We start from the raw sequence: 22,302 nt of genomic DNA on the forward strand, positions 1-22,302 counted from the left end.
AGGCCGTTTACATAATTATAAACCCGTAGTCCCTACGATTCAAAAAGAACGTTATTAATAAAACACAACCAGCAAATATCGGGAATAGATGCTAACACTAACAGTATCTCACCTTACCGCATATGTGGTACATTTTATTTCCTTTCCTTTGTCAAATTTATTTTTATTATTGTACATGAAGAAATAAATACAAGTTTATGCTTATACACGATGGCGAAAGGGTTTAATTTATTTGAATGCAATATATATACAACATCTCGTTTGTCTGTACATTTAATTTTTATTTGTACACACAAGCTACGTGTTTTGGTGACGTTAGTGATGATGGATGACGTAGCTGGGAGACATGAAACATCAAACGTGTGTTGCTGCCTTTGTGATAGCTGGAGACTCGTTGCTGATGACCATGGTATCTATGGGTTGCTTGCTTTCTGCACTTAGTTGATCATCACTTGTACGTTGTGCTGGATATGGGGATCCCGTCGAATCAAGAAGTGTGTCATTAGCGTCGTCTGACGGAGGTAGAACAGTTTCAACTTTATCCTCACGTCGGCGGTTAAGAGCACTGAAAACGTATAATGGTTTTAAACATGACATGCAAGATTTATTATGTTGACAGTTGAGCCTGCCACCGGAAAAACTAATGCACCACGGAGCAATTAACGGGTGAATCGTTACAGCCAAAGTTGGGTTGACGATCGAACTGTAATTATAAATTACTTGCCCTGTACAAAAATCATGGGCGCGTTAAAAATTTCAGTACAGTGCTAATTGATACGATAATTACTTTTTGAGCGAGCACAAATTGAATTGGAAAATGCGTGATTTACGAAATTAAACTTATTCTGCTGCTATTTCGATGAGCGTACGTCCAAGGCACAACTCATGCCAGAATAAAAATGTGTTTTTTTAAACTTTGTAACGTAAACTTATAACGAACTCTAATGTCGCTTGACGTCGCTGTTCATCCTCTTCGGAAGGTTTGTGCGGTTGCGATGGCAACCGATTCGGATTTTCTTTTTTTGCACAACCACAAGTCTTTCGAATCTAAAACAACGAAATTGTATAGTTACAATTTTCTACAACTCTCACCGTGTTCACAGTAAATGCTTTGTACAAGCTTTTACTCAAATCCCAATGCGTGTTGTCCAGAACTAAACACCAAAGTAAGTGTGTTGTTTCGCATAATTCACTCAATTTGGGCTGTTGATGCATTACATTAAATATTCTGTCCTTTAACGTTAAGGGACTTTAAACCGCAAGCTAGATTAAGCTAATGGACTAAAAGGTAGGCAGCAGACTGTATGAACCGCGACTTTCCAGGACTAAAAGTATTTAAGTATTAATGCTTTAAAAGAGGAGCACACACGACGAAGAACTTCTAAATGAATCATGTTTTGGCTCACTATAAAATTATGCATACATAGCCATATCTAACTCTTATATAGTAGGGTGGGGGAAGATGGGACACCTTTTTGTTCTTTTAACTCGTCGCATTTGATAGTAAACAAAGAAATCCGTATCCTTGTACGACTAACATAAACCGTTGTTAATTGTTTAAAACACGATCAAGATATTTTAATATTATGTGCTAAAAGTGTCCCCCATCTTCCCATACCCTATTAGAGGTGACCAAAAACAACAACAACTCATTTACCAGTTCAATAAGCTGCAGCCTCACATCTTCTTTCATCAGCGCGTAGAGCACGGGGTTAATGCTGGAATTAGCGTAGGCCAAACAAGTCGATATCAAGCTAGCGGTCTGTTAAAACGTCCCACAAGAAAATGTTACGCTTCGCAATTTTAGCGTATATTGACTTTTGTTTAGCCGCACATTAGGCACTATATATTGGACAGCTATAAAGTAAAATAGAATTCATATATAAGGCAACTATATAGACGACGACTTACAGTAAATAAACTTTTATTAACATATTACACATGAATGTGGAGATCAAAGTAAAATGTGTTAGCAGCAAAATTGTATAAACCGAATTTACACCAAACTTGACAGTTGTCTTAGTTACAATACAAAGATCGAATAAATGGTAAACCCAATGTTTCAGAACTATAATCGTAAATAGCAACTTAAAGAGGTGAAACTAAACTAAAGAGATTTTTAATTGCATATGTGGTTGGGGTAAGATGGTTCATGTTTTCGTTTTCTTGTGTCTAGGCAATTGATAGTAAACAGAGAATGTTTAAATTATTATATAACCGTGTCACCCTGACTTTAAACAGCAATGTTGTTTGTTAAAACAAGGTTGGGGAAAATGGGATAAAAAACGGTATACATGCGTTAAAACACAACTACTTACCGGTAGATGAAGTTTGTATTGTAGTTCAATGTCATGCAATGTAAGCGCATTAATCACCGTCACAATATGATTGGGAAGCCAGCATACGACGAACAAACTTACCACAGCTAATATTAAACGTGTAACCTGTATTAGATATATGGCGCTGTTAGATCCATATATACAGGTATATACACATTATAAAAGAAATACTGAGCATAATGCTAATTTAGTTTCTTTAATATATAAATATAGGAGGGTCGGAGAAGATGGGACAGCTTTTTTCATTCTATTTTATCGTCACATTTGGTAATAAACCAAAAACATTCAAAGAATTACCAAACGGTATCCTCACGACTCCCATAGACAGTTGTAATTGTTTAAAACACGATCAGGGGAAGTTGGGACATCTTTTCATTCTATTTTATCGTCCCATTTTAGAACATTTAAAGAATTGTAAAACCTCATCGTCACGACTGCCATGTACCGTTGGTAATTGTTTAAAACACGATCAGGATATTTGGATATTATGTGGTAAAGGTGTCCCGTCTTTCCCCATCCTACTTATATATGTGTATAAACGTCGCTCTGTATGCAAAATATAGATAAGTCAGTATTCAAATCTTGCCATGGTTAATTATTCTAAACTTTATGCACGTATTTTTGGTAGATATTTATCAGCGGATGTGCCATAGCTAAACACTTAAATTTTGGTTAACTCTTATGAATGATTAATGTTGGATTCCAAACGTCATTTCAATCCAGGCGCGTGAGTTACATGGCAAACGTAACGCTTACAACATTCTCATGCTTATCACTTATTTATCCTTACATAACGTGCTGCGTTATTGCACATTATTATTTATAGTGGCTTATATAGATTTCGGAATAGCACTTATTTGAGTCGCCAAGTATTCTATGTGGCCACGTGTGTGTCCTTGAGGAGACATTTAACGGCAATCGCTCCAACCCAGTTGTCCCTTATGGGTTGTCTAAATTGTCTACCATGCATTAAAACATATGTTCCTAAATAATACTTACCCATAAAGTAAAATACATGATAACTCGAAATATAGGACACGTACTTGTGTTAGAATACAATACTGTACTTGTCCAACCACGGGAGGATAAAAACGTTTCATTTATACAAAGAGTAACTTTTAATACTAACAGGCATCGTACATTTAAAAATCGGTTGAAACAAAAAAGCAATAGTTTGATGCAGAGCGCGATAGCAATACCACAAGCTTTAAACAGCATTAAACAAACGCATGAATGTTATTTCCTCCCGTTGCAAAACAAAAAAGCTGTAATAAAACCGGTATATATATATATGTATATACCTTTGTTTTAACGATCAGTATATAGTACATATACAAATGGCATGATTTTTGGAACGGTTTAATTTATATTGCAACGGCTTTATTAAAAGCGATCGATAAACCCGGGATTATTATACGTACAAACGTTCTCATCTCTATCGTAACTGTAACATTTTGACGTATCGTTATCGATTCCTGTTAAATTTGAAATAAATCGAACTGAGGTGTAATGGTGGTAACGTATAGCGAGGTGAATTATGTAAGATATATGGCCACTCCATACGTTCGTATGTAGGTATGTATCAATAAATGAATTAATCTCTGATGGATTATTTGACCATATATGTGAACCCGGGTCCCATTGATATTAAGCTTATAGCTGCGTATTACACGGTTGGTTTATCGCGTTGCTTGCTGCATGCAATTAAAATATGATTGCTCGAAAAAAACTTATTACTATATAGCTTGTAATCTAAATAATTTAATTCACAGGTTTCCAATGTCAGATAAATCGGGGCGCGTAATGGTTTTCGTTCTGGGACGGTTAAAATAACTATTTGTGTTTGTTTACGCAATAGATAATTATTATTGCCTACTATATTCATTCATTCACAAATGTATTCACATTGGTGCCCGTGACCGATGAATAAGTTATAAAAATGAATGTTGCTCATATAATACAGTAGGGTGGGGAAGGATGGGGGACACCTTTTAACTCTATTTTCTGGCCCCATTTAGCAGTACAAGCAAAAAAACATTCAAGGAATTATAAAACTGTATTCTCGCGAGTCGCGACTCCTATTGAACGTTGCTGTTAATTGTTTAAAACACGTTTAGGATATTTAGATAATATTTGCTAAAGGTGTCTCATCTTCCCTTACCCTACTATATGTTGTAGCAAGTAATTGATTCTCACCTTTTGTTGTTGGTTCGTTATCCTCACACCGCTAGCAGACATATTCCTGGATCTACGTCTTAGCGAAATAATGATAAAGCTGTAGCAGTATATGATCACAAATACTGGCAGAAAGAATCCCAGTGCTGTCCTGGTAACGAAATACGCAATCTGATATGCGTCCCCACCAGGCAGGTGCCACAAGCATCGAGAAACGTCACCGTTTACGCAGATCTGTGGAATCAATGAAGTGAGATTCATCAATGACTTTTGTTCCCGCTCGTTTGTATCTAATTGTATAGTGATGCTTTGTTAGTGTTTTGATCTTGACGTAAACGGCAAGTTTTCCCTTATTAGCTTTCAAGTTAATGCTAAATGTTCGAAAGTCTTATATAAAGCCAATTTTGGCGGGTTTCAAACAGTTTATCGAAATGTTGTGTTTATTGAACCGTTAACCGGTTTAAGGCGGTTGTGTACCGGGACTAATCGAATACGCTCGCTCAATACAGCCACAAATGTGATTATTCAAACTACAAGATCCCATTATGTGGTCCGTGCTTTGTCATGTCATAGAGCTAATGCGATTACGTCATCCGACACATGACGTCATACTTCTCTGTAGACGAGAGCTTGAGCGGCAATGATGCTCGCGAAGAGCCAAATTCCTATGCAGACTCGAATGGCATTCCTAGGTGTTCGGTAATTCCTTGCACGGACTGCGAAGACGACTGCCAAGTACCGGTCAATTCCCATTGCCACGAGGAAGAAGACGCTCCCATACAAATTCAGCAGGGAAATAAAACTTAGAAACTTACATCCAAAGTTTCCAAAAATCCAACTGAAAACGTAGAAATAAAATAATATTTAACCCGGCGTCACCAGATCGAAGAATTTTGAATTTTAGTAAAGTAAAGAGGTAAATATCGATTCGTAATTTTATTTCATTTATGACAGTAACAACCTTGAAGTTAAAAGAACTGTCATTTTAAATTAAAAATGTAGAATTATCTTACAATCACAGTACCGGTAAACGTATAATATTTGCCCGGTTTTAACGCGTCAGGGAACCTTTTCATTTGCACTGCTGGTCATAATGTGAATCGACCTTTGACGTAAACAGTATCATCACAATGACAAGGCCGGTAATTAGGCGACCGCAGTTGGGCCCTCCTGCTATTATGTAAAAATCCCACCCATCAGATCTTTTCTATTTACCGGCCACCCGTCGTAAATTATTTATCTTAAAAACGGTGCATTAGTCAATCATTACTACAATACTTTAGTGTCTTTTCCACGAGATTGCCCTATTTAGAATGAAGTCGTATCTGTTCGATTAATAAAACTATTGATCATGATGGTCTCGCAGCATTCACATTGCTTGATTTACGGTTGCATTAACTTATTAAGGGATTAAGCTGAGGATAGACTCTGAGCTTGCGTTTTAATCTGTACATTTACACGGTGTGATTTATATCACTTATCGTGAGCTTCAAGACGTCAAAGTTAATGGATTGCCAGGCGTCGGGAAAATGCCCACCATTTATATAAGGCCGCAGTTGGTGCATGTATTATAGTAGGGTGGGGGAGATGGGACACCTTTAGAACATAACATCCAAATATCCTAATCGTGATTTAAACAATTAACAACTGTATCGTGAGAATACGGTTTAATAATTCTTGAAATATTTGAGTCGTGAGAATACGGTTTAATAATTCTTGAAATATTTTTGATTTACTACCATATGAGCCGAGAAAATAGAATGAAAAGGTGTCCCATTTTCCCTCACCCTACTATTACAGTGTATATATAATAATAATAACTTTTATTTGTCTCTTCGATTACGGTAGCGAAAATTTAGAAATATTTGTCTGAAAACTAATCAAAGCAGCAAAAATCGCTGGTGTTTATTTTCTGCTAAACAAGCTTTAAAACAGGCGGTTGCAGTTGAGCATTTATGATGTTTACTAGTAAGTCAAACGAAACCAAGTTTATAAATATTAGATGCAGCTACTGTTACTATTGTACCATTTTGCTGTTACCAGAGAGTATGTAGTTTAAAACATTTATAAACCAAGACCATACGCACCAATGAACTAAACATGATGGTAACTAAACAAATTTCGAATAAAACCTTCCTGAAGTACAATGTATGTTTGATTAATAAACGAGAAAAAAAATGCAAAAATATCGAAACTTACTCACCTTCCACGCAGAAATCTCTCAGTAATCCAAAATGGAAGCGCCCCTACAAAAATAAAGTCAGCTAACGCCAAATTGATAACCAGTATGTTGGTCACAGATGGTTTATTGCCATGTATATGACTATGATCTGGTCTGAGTAAAAGGCCAAGGACTACTCCGTTGCCGAGAAGACCGACGATGCAGATGACAATGTAGATTGATGGGACGACCACATTTTCAAAGTGATCTGGCGGCGATAAGATACACATAGATGGAGCTGTTGTAGTAGTTGGCGGAGTTCGTCCTTGCATCTGATTGTCGGGGATGAGAATTTTCAGAGCCCCAGTATCGGTTGAGTTGTAGGGAAGTTCAGAAAGCACATCAGCAGACAATGGAAGCTGCGTGGTCGGGGCGGCAACTACAAAACCAAGCGTGGACCCTGGAAGCGCCATCTTGAATAAGTGAAGCAATGTCAGTACGTGTGGATAGAGTATATACAGGAACCTTTTTTCTCTTTTTATTGATCCCTTATATGCTCATGTTTGTAATAGACTACGAAGCTTGATCTAATCTAGGAAGCCATAGTTTATAATTATACACAGTACTTCACAAACTGCAGTACATTATCTGATGTACCATTGCCACCTGGGTACATATTACAGGTAATGGCTACCGGTATATTACTTAGGGAATGACGACGTACCCGCAACCATTCGCAACTTGGAACCCGTAATTCATGCATAATTTATATTAAAAAAATTGGATAGGAATTGATTTTTTTCCTGGTCTTTGTAGAAATTATTGTTATATCCCACTAAGATATCCTTTTACTATGCACAATTGCTGGATGACTGGCAGGAATAAGTGTAGAAACCGTGTATTTAAAAAAATGGGTGGTGTACAGCAACATCCACACTAACACATTTGCAGCTGTATTGACAAAACAGAGCAATTGGAATAATTAAAATCGCAACAACTCTTTATTTATTTATGATGCAATTGTAAACTGCTTTTCGGTCCATAATGACGTCACAGAGTAACAACACATTAGGTTTCTGGCAAACACGAGCGAAGAGTTGGAACATAATTTTTTAAATGTAAGTCGAATACGTACAACGCTTGATCTGGTATAGCAAAATTCCTATAAAAAAGGGCACTGGTGCGGTTATTTAAACGTAAGGGGTGGTGTATGACCGCAGGCGCATTGATTTCTTAATAAGGGTTTACGGAGTATTCATTAAAACCAGGTTGTCATCAATTTGTCATTCATTTGCAATCTACAATAATTCTTGCAATCTCTGCTTACCCGATAAGTAATATCCAGAGACCACATTATAAGGTTTCATTTATTATTTCGGAGGGTGTTCAATTATTGGGACAATAGGTTGACATTATTAGAACACAAGGCTTATATTTCCACGTGTAATATTCCATATCAGTAAGTGTTACAAAGTCACGGCCAACTGGATGGCGGGCCCTATTCTTAATACTGTATCTCAATATATGTTACCCTTTAAATACCACGTTTAAAGGACAATACCAAAACATGTCATATAAAACTGTTTGAATTATTCAAATTTAGTGCGTAGTTACACCAAATATAGTAAATAAATAATAGTAAAATATATGTTTTATGTTGCTACCGTATGAATTATAAATATGGAACCAAAATAGTTGGAAATTGAAATTCCTTTGTTTCCAGTCTGTATTTTGCAACTAACTAGAGCTTCAATGTTTTGTAATAAATTATTTTCTTGGGTGTATCTATATATAAATACGAACTTGAACACACCATACGCGCAATGCGAATTTATTGTGAAACACGCCAACCACACAAGAACGCTCAGTGTTGACCGTATGTAAAGTTGGCAGGTTTTTATACGGTCAACACTGGTAACACAATATAGGTGACGTCACAACAACTTAATTTGAAACAACAGAATTTGTTAAAAAACAATTCCTATAATTGTTACGTTATTACAGGGTGCTTTCAATCGACACTGTTAGTTCTAATTACAGCTGGTTAAACTATGACGTCATAGTGTTAATTGTGGTGCATTCTTACGTCACACAGCAAGACACACGAACACGCTGAGTTAGTTTCTATATAATACAACTACTGAGGGGCAACCTCATTCATGAAAAATGAAATCTGGTTTAGTAAGTTCCAAACTAAATATGAATGCGTGGGAATGACGTAATACGTGACGTCACGAATGTTTCGAGTAAAATAGGGAAAAATCTCAAGGTTACAAAACATTACTTCGATAACGAAGGTTTGCTACGGAGACGATAACAAAGAAGAACAAACAACGAAAATTGCTTCGGACGATTGAAGCCACGAAGATGTTTTGGCGGGGATCGAACACTCCAATTACCGCGGAAAGGCAAAATACCGCCGATCAACGACGACGGAAAAAGAAACGAAAAGAAAAACGAGTGAAAAACCACAACAAAAATACAAATCAAGTGCTATCCAAGAAAACTGCATGAATTATGTTGCCGAGTAAAAAGTATGCCACTTTCAACAACACTGTGGCCCACCGGCTAGTACTACATTACGTCATAATAGTTCATTCCGTGTTTCTGATTAAGGAAAATACTGCGATGGTGACGTAACAATACACGATCTGATACACGAATTATGAATTCCAGGTGCGCGGGCGAGGATATTTTTAGTGAGATTTTATGAAGAACAAAAAAGGCACTGTACGACAGAAAGAGGTATGAAACTCATGCAAGGGACGTACACGGTATAATAACTCATCACTCGTGTAACTAATCAGTGCTCCGTTTAAAACTATTGATTCTATGTTGGGACGACCATTAATATCAAATTAATCAAACAAATCCATCATTACAACGTAACAATTAAGTACAACGACGAGCGCTCTCTATCGCAGCTGGATGGCGGTAAATGAATTTCTATTAACAAAATAAATTCTTTTAGGATTCCCCCAATATTTATATCTTCTAATTATATTCCGACAATTATGTCACAATGTTCAATATTAGGAAGCAGCAGGTGAATCTAAGCAGGCAGTGCAGCCAAATAATTATTTTTTGTTAAATGGATTTTTTGTGTTATAAGGCAACAGAAGGAAACAGCATTTGACGTCATTGCGTTGTTGCTAGGTTACGCACGTGACCGGAAGGACGGTGAGTAGACCGAGACCGTTGCTGGCCCGCATCACCCCGACATATGGGGCAGGTACGATTTGACTGAAAAAAATAAACTATTTAGGTATGATAAAATAAGTTTGTAGTGTAGTCGTGATGGATATTCAAATGCGATTATTCAGATTGTTTACTGTGGTATTTTTTGGTCTTTTCACATTCGGTTTGAGGAATGTGATATATATAGTAGGGTGGGGGAAGACGGGACACTTTTGGCACATAAAATCCAAATATCTTGAGCGTGTTTAAAACAGTTAACAACGGTCTATGGGAGTTGTGAGGATACGGTTCAAAAGTTCTTTGTTTACAACCAAATGGGACAAGAAAATGGAAAGAAAAGGTATCCCATTTTCCACCACTCAACTATAAATAAATTATGAAGCCATCTAGAAAACAATATATCTTCTGTACATTACATAAAAATTAAAAAAATGGGTTGATTTTATCTCCTAAACTACCAATTAAAACGAACATGCATCTACGTCAAACACTTAAAACTAAATAAGAGGTTTAAAAATGAATTTAAATAATAAATATATTTCCAGGTTCCAAACCCTAAAAAATGGTTTAGGTGTATAGACTTACTCTTAGCCAGCGGTCGACACATTTTGCGTGAAATTCATGTTTGCACGGCAACACACGAAGCAGCTGCTTGGGTTCCCACTCCGACATACACACAACACATATTGGTTGATCCGGACTCGATAAACCAGGTTTGAATCGATATGAAGTAAGCTGGTCAATCCTTGGTTTGGATAATCCTTGTGGCTTCACTTCACCCAATCTCTCAGCCAGGTTGATTAAAGCCTTAACACGGTATTATTCCAATTATTTGAAACAAATATATTAATTACAGCTGAGATATTCCCTTTTAATCATTCTTCTCATTATTTAGAAAAGGGGTTTGGGTTTTTATTTGGGTTTATTTTACTCAAAATAAAGCTTATAAAAAAATTTCATTATGTTGCCTTATATTTAAATATTACAATTATAACATTTATTTTGTGGTTCTATTTTATAAGCAAGAGGTCTTAATGCCTTAATCCCAAGTCACACAACATGTTTTGCAACAGGACCTCAACCATACATAATAGAATAAAGTGCTATGTCAATGCCTGCCAAAACTAGCTAGCTCATGTTAACTCATTGTGATTAAGAAAATTGTCATTGTTACCTCATAGTTGGTTGGGTCAACATCTTCGTCCAATGCCAGCAGAGGTCGAAAGGTCATGAAAGGGTTAAACATGAAACCTGGGAGGGTGGGGCTAAAGGGAAAACACCCAGTTAAGGTAAGTGATCAATAATAAGTTAAGTGAACAACAAATATGTGATCTAATTTAAGAAAAGTTTAATTTGTTAAATACTTTTTAACATTTTTAGGACTTTTTAAACTTTTTTGGGTAAAACTTTAATCATCTAGGTCTGTTTGAGGCAGAATAAATTTTAAAACTTATATTATAATATTGTTTATGCAAAAATGTTTACATAACTTAAAACAATTAGTGAATAGGTAAGCCTTTTTCATGGAACATAACTTGAGTAATACTATTAATACATTACAAATGTAACTTACAGTGGGAAAGCAAGGAATTGTGGTAATGGTGGAATCACTTGTGGTACGTTCCATGGTGACATCACAATAGGATGTGAATGCAATGATGGAGCGTGCACAGCGCTCGATGCTGCACCCCGGTGACCATTCTATATAGAAATATTATGTAAAGTTTCCCGTAATATTCACCTATGCATGCACACATAATGTTAATTTCATTATAATATGATGTAACTTAAACAACAAATCCAATTTTAACCCATTGTACATAATATTGCCATGAAAAATATAATTAGACCAGCGTAAGCCAACAATCAAAATCTACATCAGTTGACGGGACAGAAAAATTGTGCGGATTGTAGTACTTTACCAGACATTAAACAACTCGTTGCCAAAAAGCTATAGCGCATGCGTCAAATAAAATATATAACTGATGTAATTAGCTGTTTTCGCTTTTTATAAATGAGCGCCATATTACATATTGGGGAATAAGCATCTTTGTTAAAAGGGTAAAGCATGCAAACAAGTTTAAGAACCACTGATATAGACCCTATACATAGCTACAGGTTTAATTTAATTAATATAGACAGCAGGGTTTTAACGATAATCAGTTGTAGCTGTATAAGGATATATTAAAAAGTAAACATTAACTTAATGTGACTATTGAAACATGAAGTGAGTGATTATTGTGATTAAGACAGTCAGCCCTACTTTATAATTTCAAGTCATGCATAAACCTGACAAAACCCAAAATAACATTAATTATTTAGTTGACAGCTTTAACAAAGAAATGGGTGGAACTCATTAACCACTTTAGACATATGTTTGCAATTTGCATATTACAGTTGCTGGCAAACTATGGCCCGCTGTGCCAAATCTAATCCCAAAGCTTGTGCCAAAAAATGGCAATAAAACTTAGTTTATAAACTCCCTTTATCAGTAGCAGACATCTAAAGCGCGATTGTGAAACTAACTACCCCAATACTGCTGCATTTTAACAATTTGAACCAGTGTAAATTCATTGTTTTTTTTGATAATATAATAGCATGGGCGGTCACTGGTACCCATAGATGTCTGTCATTGCCATTAACCTACTTATGTGGTAGTACTACTACTACTATGTGTAGTGTGTACCTATTATTCGGGACATTTCTCAATAATTAACAACAAAATTTGACAAGTTTTTTCTACTTCCAGCGTATTAATCTTCAGGCACTGTGGCAAAGTGGTTCACGTGCCTGCCTTTAACCCAGAGGGGTTCAAGTGACATATATGGTAACTCCTAAGCTGGCACAAGGTGTATGAACATCCTTTTATAATGTCTGTCTTTTCCGGCCAAGCGAGGATAAAGTAAGTCACATTCAATTAGGTTTGTAACACCATTCACAGTGAGTTTGTGACATTATGAAACACATTACCTGTGCCGAGTGACCATCAACTGAATAATCGTGATGATACAGCGCTGGTACTGCCGGCATGAATGTGGTTGGCATGGCAACTGCCCGAGGTGGCTGAGCAGCCCCACCTACTGGTACAGCGTCTTCATTTATTCGAGGATGTTCAGCTTGTAAGTTACCAGGGTATGGGATGGGCTGAATCAATAGGAGTTTTTTAAAACTTCATTTAATTTGGCCTTACCAACCAAAGTATGCTTGGTCAAAGTAACAAATATAATGGCAAACAAACAGTAAGTTATTGTTTTTGTATTAACTCTTGAGATGTAGATCTAAACTGGTTTGGTAAAAATGGCATCAAAGAAATAAAGTAAAAATTTTAAAACATAAATACATGTCCTTCAAAAAGTCAGAGGTAAACTACCAATACACTTTCTAAGGGGAAAAGGTTATTCTCAAATTGTAAACTTACCATTTGCCGATTCCTGATATAATGAGCTCGTGATGCATCACCGTAGGTGAACACATGATGTGGGTAAGTTGATTGACCCACAGGTACCGTGCGCTGTCGGGAGGGTAACCCCCCACACTGACCCTCTCTGTACAGGATGTTGCCACGGTAACCGAACAATTGGGGCGGAACCGGTTGGGTTGAGCTAATTGGTCGATTTTGACCGGATATGGTTGGGAGAGGGTAGATGGCTCTCTGGTTCCCCCCGATGGTTGAAACAAGATGATCAACGTGAGTTGGTCGTGTTGAGTTCAAATCTGTTTTAAAAAGGACAATGGAAACGCTATTTATTTCAAAACATCAAAAAGAAACAAATATCAATGAATGGATATAGAATGTGTGGATGTTTGATTTGAAAACTTGTTTTAAACACAACATATTGCCTGCAGTAACTACAGATGTACTTATAATTGAGTAAAAGCTAAAGCAAACATCACATATTGACCCAGTTAGATAGATGGGGAATTTCAACCTAACAAACATACACTTTATGAAGTTATATTTGTCCAATCCTAAAGAAATTGTTTTAGTTTTAGTAATAATTCAGCTAAATCTGACCTATGTACCAATACCCCCAGAAATCAAAATGCTGTGATAAATTGGCCATTACCAAAACAGGTAATAATATGATTATGTGCATCTTACGTGGGTGTGTGGTGGGCCTTGATATTGGTACAGTTGGAAATGGAAGATGGTTGGTTGGATATATATGATGCATATCATGGTAGGGGTAAGGTGCAATGTGTTGTGGTTGTTGTGGTGGCTGTAGGTTCATAGGTGGTCGAGTACATGTGGATAACACTGGTGCTGTTTGGGTGGGGAAAGCTGGAAGGGTTGGTGGGTTTATTAGTTAGGTTTTTTACATACATGATAATGATACATCTAGGAGTTCAGCAAATTGGGAGAGAAAAACATTTATTGGCAATCCCCAATGCTTGGCTTGATAAGATAAATTTGTGACCTTTTTATACCAAAGATAAATAGAGACCCACATGCCAAAACCAGTATATTTTTACCATATCTCATTTGAAAAAATTCTGCTACCTTTACCATTTTCGAAAAACAAATTTTTGGGCATTGAACTACAAGGCTTTAACCTACACCAACAAATACAGAATAAGAAACAAAGACTTACCCACAACCCTTGGGGGTATGGAGCATGGCCCTGGGTGGGTACGGGGGTTCCCGCTGTAGCCATGGTATGGTACCGTTGTCATGGTAACAGGCACAGAGATGGGGAGTGCGCTCGTATATTGCATCCTGTCCATACCAATCACCACTGGGTGTCGATGGTGAGTTGAATCGTATCGTCTCGGATTGGTCGGTGGTTGTTGTGGCAACTGTGTATTGGTGCGTGACCGTTCGTAACCATGGTTACTGTAGCTGTGCTCGACTGGAATAAAAGACAATATGTTGTAAATACCAAACTTAAGAGGTGGGGTGATTTTATACTATGTGGGTGGTCCTTATCGAGGTCCTAGCATAGGGTTAAGGCTTTGGACTCTTATCCCAAGATTGCTAATGTACGTCCATGTCATTGCATGAGCCCACTCTGACCTCAATTCCGAATCTTTTGGTGCGCCTTGCCCAAGGTTCACTACTTTTCCTACTAGGATACCTACCCTATACATTATTGTGCCGGTTTAGTAGGACTCAAATTTCCCAAATTGCCCCAAGATCTCAAACATGTAGGATATATAGTACATTGTAATATAATAAAGTTATTAACCGTACTTTAAAATATATTTAACTATTTTATGCAAACAAACACAAAATGTCCTATTTACTATGCAATAGATGGCTTAAAAGTATAATAAATATGAAAATAGTTACTTGAGTTTTCATCCAACAACATCGCTTCACCAACACTGGGGTTCATACACTGAGGGGGAACCCCCTCGTTTAAGCTCGAAATGAAATCTTCCACATTCATTGGGGAATCCCCACGAGGAACAGGGGTATTTCGCCCAATCTCATCGTTTGACGCGACAGGAATGTCGTAATTTCTGTAAAAATTTATAAAAAAATGACCTAACTTAAACCATTTGGTACTATTGATACACTATCTATTCTATGTTTATATTTTTTCTTTATTATTCATTCATGTTACAAATAAAATCAGAAATTAACATGTTATAAGATTAATCAGACTAATAGTAATTATCCTACCTAAAGTTTACGACGCTTTACACCTTTATTTAAACAAATGTTATCGCTTTGAACACAAGTTCACACGACAATTTTCGCAACAACACAATGTAGTTCCATCACAGAATTTAAGCTAATGTTCAACCAATTTTACAATAATAGTTTATCTCACAACGTGACATAGTACCTGTGCCCGTCGTTAATTGTATGTGTGATGTCATAATTATCCAATCCAGGTGGTTCGTAATATGAGGAATGCGGTGTCGTCAGATCTAAGTTCTGCAAATTAACAGAAAATTTTTAAATTTTTCACACTCGTGTTATTACTAAGAACAAGGTGTGTGTATAAATACACATTACACAATGCCTCGTGTAAAAGGGACACTGACGAAACGAGGTGTAACAACACTACATACATAGCTGGTGTATGAGAACACCAATATTTTAACTTCACAATGAGTACTAGGTTAACCATGAATACACCATGGTATTTTCAGAGTAAAAAGTCACCAATCTTATAACCAGTAAACAAGATGATAGGCAGCAAGTTTTGCTTCACTGAGGGTGGATGGCAATAATGATGGAAAAAATGTGACATATTAATCAACAACAACACTTATGCTAATCGAAACGTGTGGTCCACATTGTAAATTAGAACAAAGATATGTTTCCAAAGCCGTCAATGATAGTACACATGCGTAATACGTCAGCATATAACGAAATACTTTGATAATTAAAACTTGTTTTTTTAATAATTGATATGACGTCATGATTAGAATTTGGATAAATGAACTTAAAACAACAAAGAAATATTTTTTTTCTTTTTACTTTAGCTGAAAGTGGCGGCCACCCATAAACAAGATAATGCACATGAGGTATATGAAGAGATTAATACATTCTGGACTGATACATTCAGAATAAACAACTAGTCAGGTATTCTCACATTGGGTGATGATGTCACATGGTGAATTGAATCGACCAATGAGAAATGTTCTCCATCACTTCCTGTGATTGTTGGTTGTTGAGAAACTCGCTTTTTTAACGTGGAAACTCGACGTCTGGGAAAATAATTTTCGTCAGTTGGGAATTAGGTGATTCAACAATAAAATTGTGTTAAATATACTACAAATTGGTTTTAATGTAGCACCAAGTTTTGAATTTTGATATAGTATAATTGTTTGTAATTTTATAAATAATGTAAAATATTAGAAGTTCTATTAACATTTTGTTTTTGTATAAAAAATATTGTACCTTAATTATGGGAAAGACAATGTCAATAGAGAGTTATACAACTGTGCTTATTGTGAAATGGTGTCACACACTGACGTAGTGTTGTAGTAAGGAAATGACCACACATAAACAAACATTTGTTATTCTGAGAGACTTACCTCAAATGATCTTGTTCTATTGGTCGACTGTTGCCATGGTAACCGGGTAATTCATTACATGATGACGTACGAAGTCTTTTTCTTGTTGGACTGTCAGACTATATAAAAAAAACAAATAAATTAATACAAACAGAACAGTGGACACTCTTTCTGAAATAGCGAAACTCAAATTTAGTGAAGAAACAAGTTTGTGACCAACACCCAAGAATTGGAAAAAAGCTTTAATTAAAAGCCTTTCAAATGCGTTTGCTTTTTCTTCAAATGCGTTTTTTCAACAACCCAATGTAATAAAATGATATTTATTTTGTCTCTTCGGTTACAATAATGAAGAACAAAAGAGTTGACAAAAGCGAAAAGACGGGTAGTAACGGTTATTGGTAAAAAAAGGAAGAAATAATGTTTTGGATAAAAGTCGTGACCGTTACAAGTAATACATCCATCCATAGTTATGAGTATCATCGCTTTACACATTAGACATATTGCTTTTAAACTTTATCAATTACATGATTGATTGCTTAATCATTTACTTTGTTAAGCAGTTACGTTAAAGCTATTGTTTAGGATGATATAACATTTGTTGGTAAATTTTTATACAAAATAAATTGTTTGGCCTAAACTCATTTTGTCTAATTATATTACTTCAAAGTTTTAAAACTAAAGCAACAAACTCTTAGATTCTAGTGTAGTAGTGTGTTTAATTGACACATAGAGGAAATGTATCAAATATCCTACATTGATATATAAAATAGTACAGCACTAGTCAGAATACTTTGCTTATAAAAAGCCCATTTTACTGGTGTGTCATTTCTTCAAGAATGGCTTAATAATATAACACAGTGATACGCTATGACCTAAGTTGGATTTTATGAGGCCAGCTTCTATTTGGTTATCAATGATTTATCTTCATAAAGCTTAATACAATCACTTCAGGAGTGGGTAAACAAAATAAGTTTTTATAAAAGTGAAGTGGCTTAGATATTCCCATGAGAATACTAAAGCACTGGTTGACATACTTATCAACCATACTGGGAAGAAAAGTGTTTATTTAAGTTGAGGGGCAGAGTTCTGACCTACTTATGAATTACTATTTCATGTTAGGACTCTACTTTTGGGCTCAGAGAATGAATATGCGTCTTATCTTATATTTTCCGCTTTATAGACAAAAGGGATGCTTGTGCAAAACATTCGAAAAATTTTGTATTAGTTATACATTGGGTAGTACATGTAACTGAACATTACCACATCAATTTTCTTAATAAACCACATTTAAGCAAAGGCGACATAGCAATTACTGCAGTACATTATAATCTTATTGGTAAGCCAGGTTTTACATCCCAAGTTTAAAATCTTGACTGGGAACAGCAGAGCTTATAAATAATGAACTAACCTTCCTTGGTGCAACACAAGGTGTAGGAGAAGCTCGAATTGCTTCAACTTCCATTTCTGTTGTAAAATATTCAACCATTTATATTAAACACAATCAAATAACTGTTTATTTGTACAAAAAAAACAAATTTATTTTTAATAAATAAGCCTATAGTTGAATACTATACAGAAATGTGTTTAAACTAGATATAAAATCCTTTATTAAACAAAGTTACAGACCAATTGCATAAAGATAATTTAATAGTGATGTGCCATTGAAACTACAGTCGAACTAGACTAAACCATTTTTTAATAAGTTGTCTGTTGGTCAAAAAAAGAAACTAAAAAATGAAATTACTTTAGTAAGCCTATTCTATTATTTTCCTTAAACTTAACATGCGTTAGATAGATATTGGTAGTCAATAGCCTTGGAAGTGCCAAGTACACTATAATCGTATACACATGTTAAATATTTACGTCATAATAGTGATTGACATGTTTACAATTTTACCTAAAGAAGCTTGAAAAAAAAGTAAAAAATGAAAACAGGTTTAATGTTTGCAATCAAGTAAGAATTGTCACGTAAGCAATAAATACTTTGAAAAACGAAATATCCTTTCAAACTTTCACCTCACAAGGTATTGAATTGTAGTATTTAAATCTACCTACCTGTTGCTGTCATTAATCTACGTCGGGGGAATTCCCTTGTATCGAACCCCGCAGCAAGATGTGAAGAATGGGGTTGACCCATGGCACCAGGTGGCGATAGATGGCCATCAGTCGGGAGTTGAAAAAAGGAATCAGAATGACGAGTGAAGTAAATGGAATCGTCATACTGGTGTATAGAAATTTCTTGGTAAAAAGGTTATACAGTATCATAAGTATCTAAAAAGATGACATTGTGTAAAGTCTGTGACGCTGTGTGAGTAATCATATACACACTGCAATACACAGTGTACCTCAGTAGGCTGCCATTTCAATACAGGCTGGTTTATTTACATATCACAGCAAACAATGACTTTGTTGTTATCACATACAAATATATTCAATAGTTAGATCTTTGCTACTTTTCCATTTTTAATTTAATACTTTTAGAAAACTTCTCTTTTGACAATATAAATTTTATACAGATTAAAAAAAAACTATATTAATTTCCAAGTATTAATATATAAATTTTCCAAGTAATAATTTGGGTTGAACACATCCCTACACCATACCCACTTGTTCATATGTTTGTGAACATCCCTTTGACATTTCAACCGAACATTGTGTAACATGTGTACTGGATATTGTTCGACTTACTGCATCTGGAGAAAGTTTTATACAAACAAATTAATTTGGAAATAATTTTTTAACTACTAATATTGAGAAAACGGTCCATCATATTTATTGTTTATTATTTTTTCAAATTAATCACCATGTGTATACTTGGTAACATAAACAGGACCAACGTATCAGATTGTTAAATGAACCTTTTTAACATTGGCGAAACAATACATTTTTAAGAAATATGTTGTTATTTTTAATTTCTCTCATATTTACCTGAGTTGGACAGGTGGTTCGTGTGCTCTTTTGTTGGTCCTGTAGCCACCGGCATACTTGCATGAAACAACAATTTGAGCAGAAGTGCCCAGTATTAACCTACCACCACTATAACCATTCGGAAAACATAAGAATACATTAAAACGTATGAAAACATAACATTAACATATAAGAAATGTAAAAGCTCCCAAATAAATTAGGCTTAAATGTTTGGCACCACATCAAAATTGAAAACTGTGAGCAGTTACTGCTATTCAAATAAAGAAAATTATCAGGTTTGTTAAAAGGTAATAAACATAAATGCTTTATAATTTAAATTTTAAGCAAAACGTGCTTTGAAAAGATACAATATCAACAGTTACACAAAAAGAGTACAACATTTAAAAACATTTAACAGTTACAAAAAACAAAACCAGCATGTTTTTTTCTAACGTTGTGGTAAACTATTAATATATATATAACATATTAAAACAACAAACATGCAAAGTGTGACCTAAGGTTTGTACTTCAGTGCTTTAGAACTTATATACTACTTAAGTACTTAATAACCAGGCATTTTAAACCTATATATTGACTATATGATGTTATATCATGGAAATTCCTTTCTTGGGGAATTCACAACATTAAAAAATTAGCGTAATTCGCTTGTTTAAAGAACCTAAATGTTATCAAAAATACCACTGCTATATATTTAAAATATATTCGTTTCATACACCTAATGGCGATTGTTAGACTATCAATTAAATGTGAATTAATAAAAATTCCCATGCTGATTATTAACATCATATTAGTGATTAACGGTTGAACACATTCATTCTTTAGCCTGCCTAACCTCAACAACAGGTTTAATGTTTGTGATCGAGAAAAATACTTTGTAGATGAACATGACGAACTAAAATTTTAACATTTTTAATATGTGTCTTCTGAAGCGCGCCTTATAGTTTTAATTAAGCTAGTAGAAAAACGTTGCAGAGCACTGCATTAACTTACGAGTGACACAAAAACTCTTTTGTCTCGGAAAGTAATACAATTTGCCATATGCACATTGAGTTGCTTAATTTTACAAAAATACATCATGCCCAAAATGCTATAGCCTAACTATAGATCTTCTAAAGCTATAATATTTTCCCATAATGAAGATATTAATGTAGTTTAATGACTAAGTTTACCGGAACAAAGCGGATGCTACAACCATAAAATATGTTACAATGATATTTACATAAGAGGGTATTGATAACATTAAAAATTACTTTTAAATATAAGCTTATAATACAACTAACACGTAAACTCTGACACGTCGGAAAAATTGGGTCATACCATGTGCTAATTATGCTCTTATATATCGTCTTTAGTCTGAATAAAGTGTCAAACTTTCTCATTCTTAAAACACAGACTTTCAGTGAATAATTCAGACGTGGTAATTGTTACATCTTAGTTATTAAAACAAAACTAGAACTTTTGTTGTACAACTAAAAACAAGCAAATTACGAAACGAAAGACTTACGCACATCACTTTTGTAAACAAAACTTTCGTTCCTCGATGTCCAAAACCAGAACAAAGCTTATTTTTTTCAACCAGCAGATGGCGCGATAAACTTTTTATTATTCGGGTAACAATAAGAAAAGCATATCGCACTCTTCGTAATTAACAAGTTTGTCAACTGGCGCATAGAAGTATGAAATGTATGTATTAAAAATTACACAAACGGTATACACCTTTATGTTTACACCTTTAGAAAACAAAAAATATTTTCGATCATGATAGGATCACCTGATAAGATGGCGGTCGTTTGTCTATCAAAATCTGTTTTTGCCTCTCTCTCTCTCTGTTAGGTGTGGCGTAAATAAGTTTCTCGTGTTCATTAAACTGCTACTAATAAAATTCAGTATAAACTGTACGTTTACATAAAAACGCATTCACAGATTTAAGCAAGAATGACCAATACCACAAATCTGTTCTACCCCAAATACAAAAAAAAAAACACATTTTACATTAGTATTGTGTATGTTATATTATATATTGTGACCTTTATACACAGCATGTGGTATGTATAATATTACATGCATAGGCAGGTTAATACAGATGTATATAATGAATATATGTGATGTTGTGCAGCTAATGGACGAATGATTAATGTGCATGATATTGCTGGATATATAGGGATTAATAATGTGCTCAAGACACATCCCTCGTTAGTCCACCATGTTACCACCCACTTCAAGGTTGATATGTACAAGTGTTCTTGAATTAAATCGGGTGGAATGATGAACTACGAGGGTAATACTGCAATTTGCGGAACCAACTGCTACATATACAATTAGTAATAAACATAATTATGAATATAAAAAAGCATATACAAGGGAAGTGCTATGTCATGAATAGATTGTTGTAAGGGTGACTGAGAATTAAAAAAAAAAATTAGGACATCAAATAGTTTCGGCATATGATAAACTAAGTATTCGGTTTTTATAAAAACTTTATCAAAAACTAAACACCAAAATTTGCATTACTTTTTTGCGGATTATACA

At 35.0% G+C, this 22,302-nt stretch overlaps 2 protein-coding genes across 2 annotated transcripts; both read right to left on the reverse strand.

Moving 5' to 3' along the window:
- Positions 1–113: 113 nt before the first annotated feature.
- LOC149735403 (somatostatin receptor type 5-like) lies at positions 114–8,327 on the reverse strand. Its single transcript, XM_089877873.1, has 7 exons — positions 6,718–8,327; positions 5,127–5,352; positions 4,536–4,748; positions 2,319–2,444; positions 1,658–1,762; positions 941–1,047; positions 114–565 (listed from the first exon to the last, which is right to left on the reverse strand). Exons 1-7 carry the CDS (start codon positions 7,146–7,148, stop codon positions 355–357), a joined length of 1,419 nt encoding a protein of 472 aa, XP_089733999.1. The 5' UTR covers positions 7,149–8,327; the 3' UTR covers positions 114–354.
- A 151-nt stretch (positions 8,328–8,478) lies between these two features.
- Positions 8,479–21,306, reverse strand: LOC149735404 (uncharacterized). Its single transcript, XM_089877863.1, has 16 exons — positions 19,774–21,306; positions 19,453–19,538; positions 18,901–19,066; positions 18,254–18,309; positions 16,867–16,964; positions 16,422–16,536; positions 15,666–15,757; positions 15,164–15,336; positions 14,466–14,723; positions 13,976–14,155; positions 13,292–13,587; positions 12,844–13,017; positions 11,447–11,574; positions 11,048–11,138; positions 10,459–10,680; positions 8,479–9,918 (listed from the first exon to the last, which is right to left on the reverse strand). Exons 1-16 carry the CDS (start codon positions 19,826–19,828, stop codon positions 9,814–9,816), a joined length of 2,295 nt encoding a protein of 764 aa, XP_089733989.1. The 5' UTR covers positions 19,829–21,306; the 3' UTR covers positions 8,479–9,813.
- Positions 21,307–22,302: the final 996 nt, after the last annotated feature.

This window comes from Ciona robusta, chromosome 5 (genome assembly GCF_009617815.1).
Source record: "Ciona robusta chromosome 5, ASM961781v2".
NCBI lineage: Eukaryota > Metazoa > Chordata > Ascidiacea > Phlebobranchia > Cionidae > Ciona > Ciona robusta.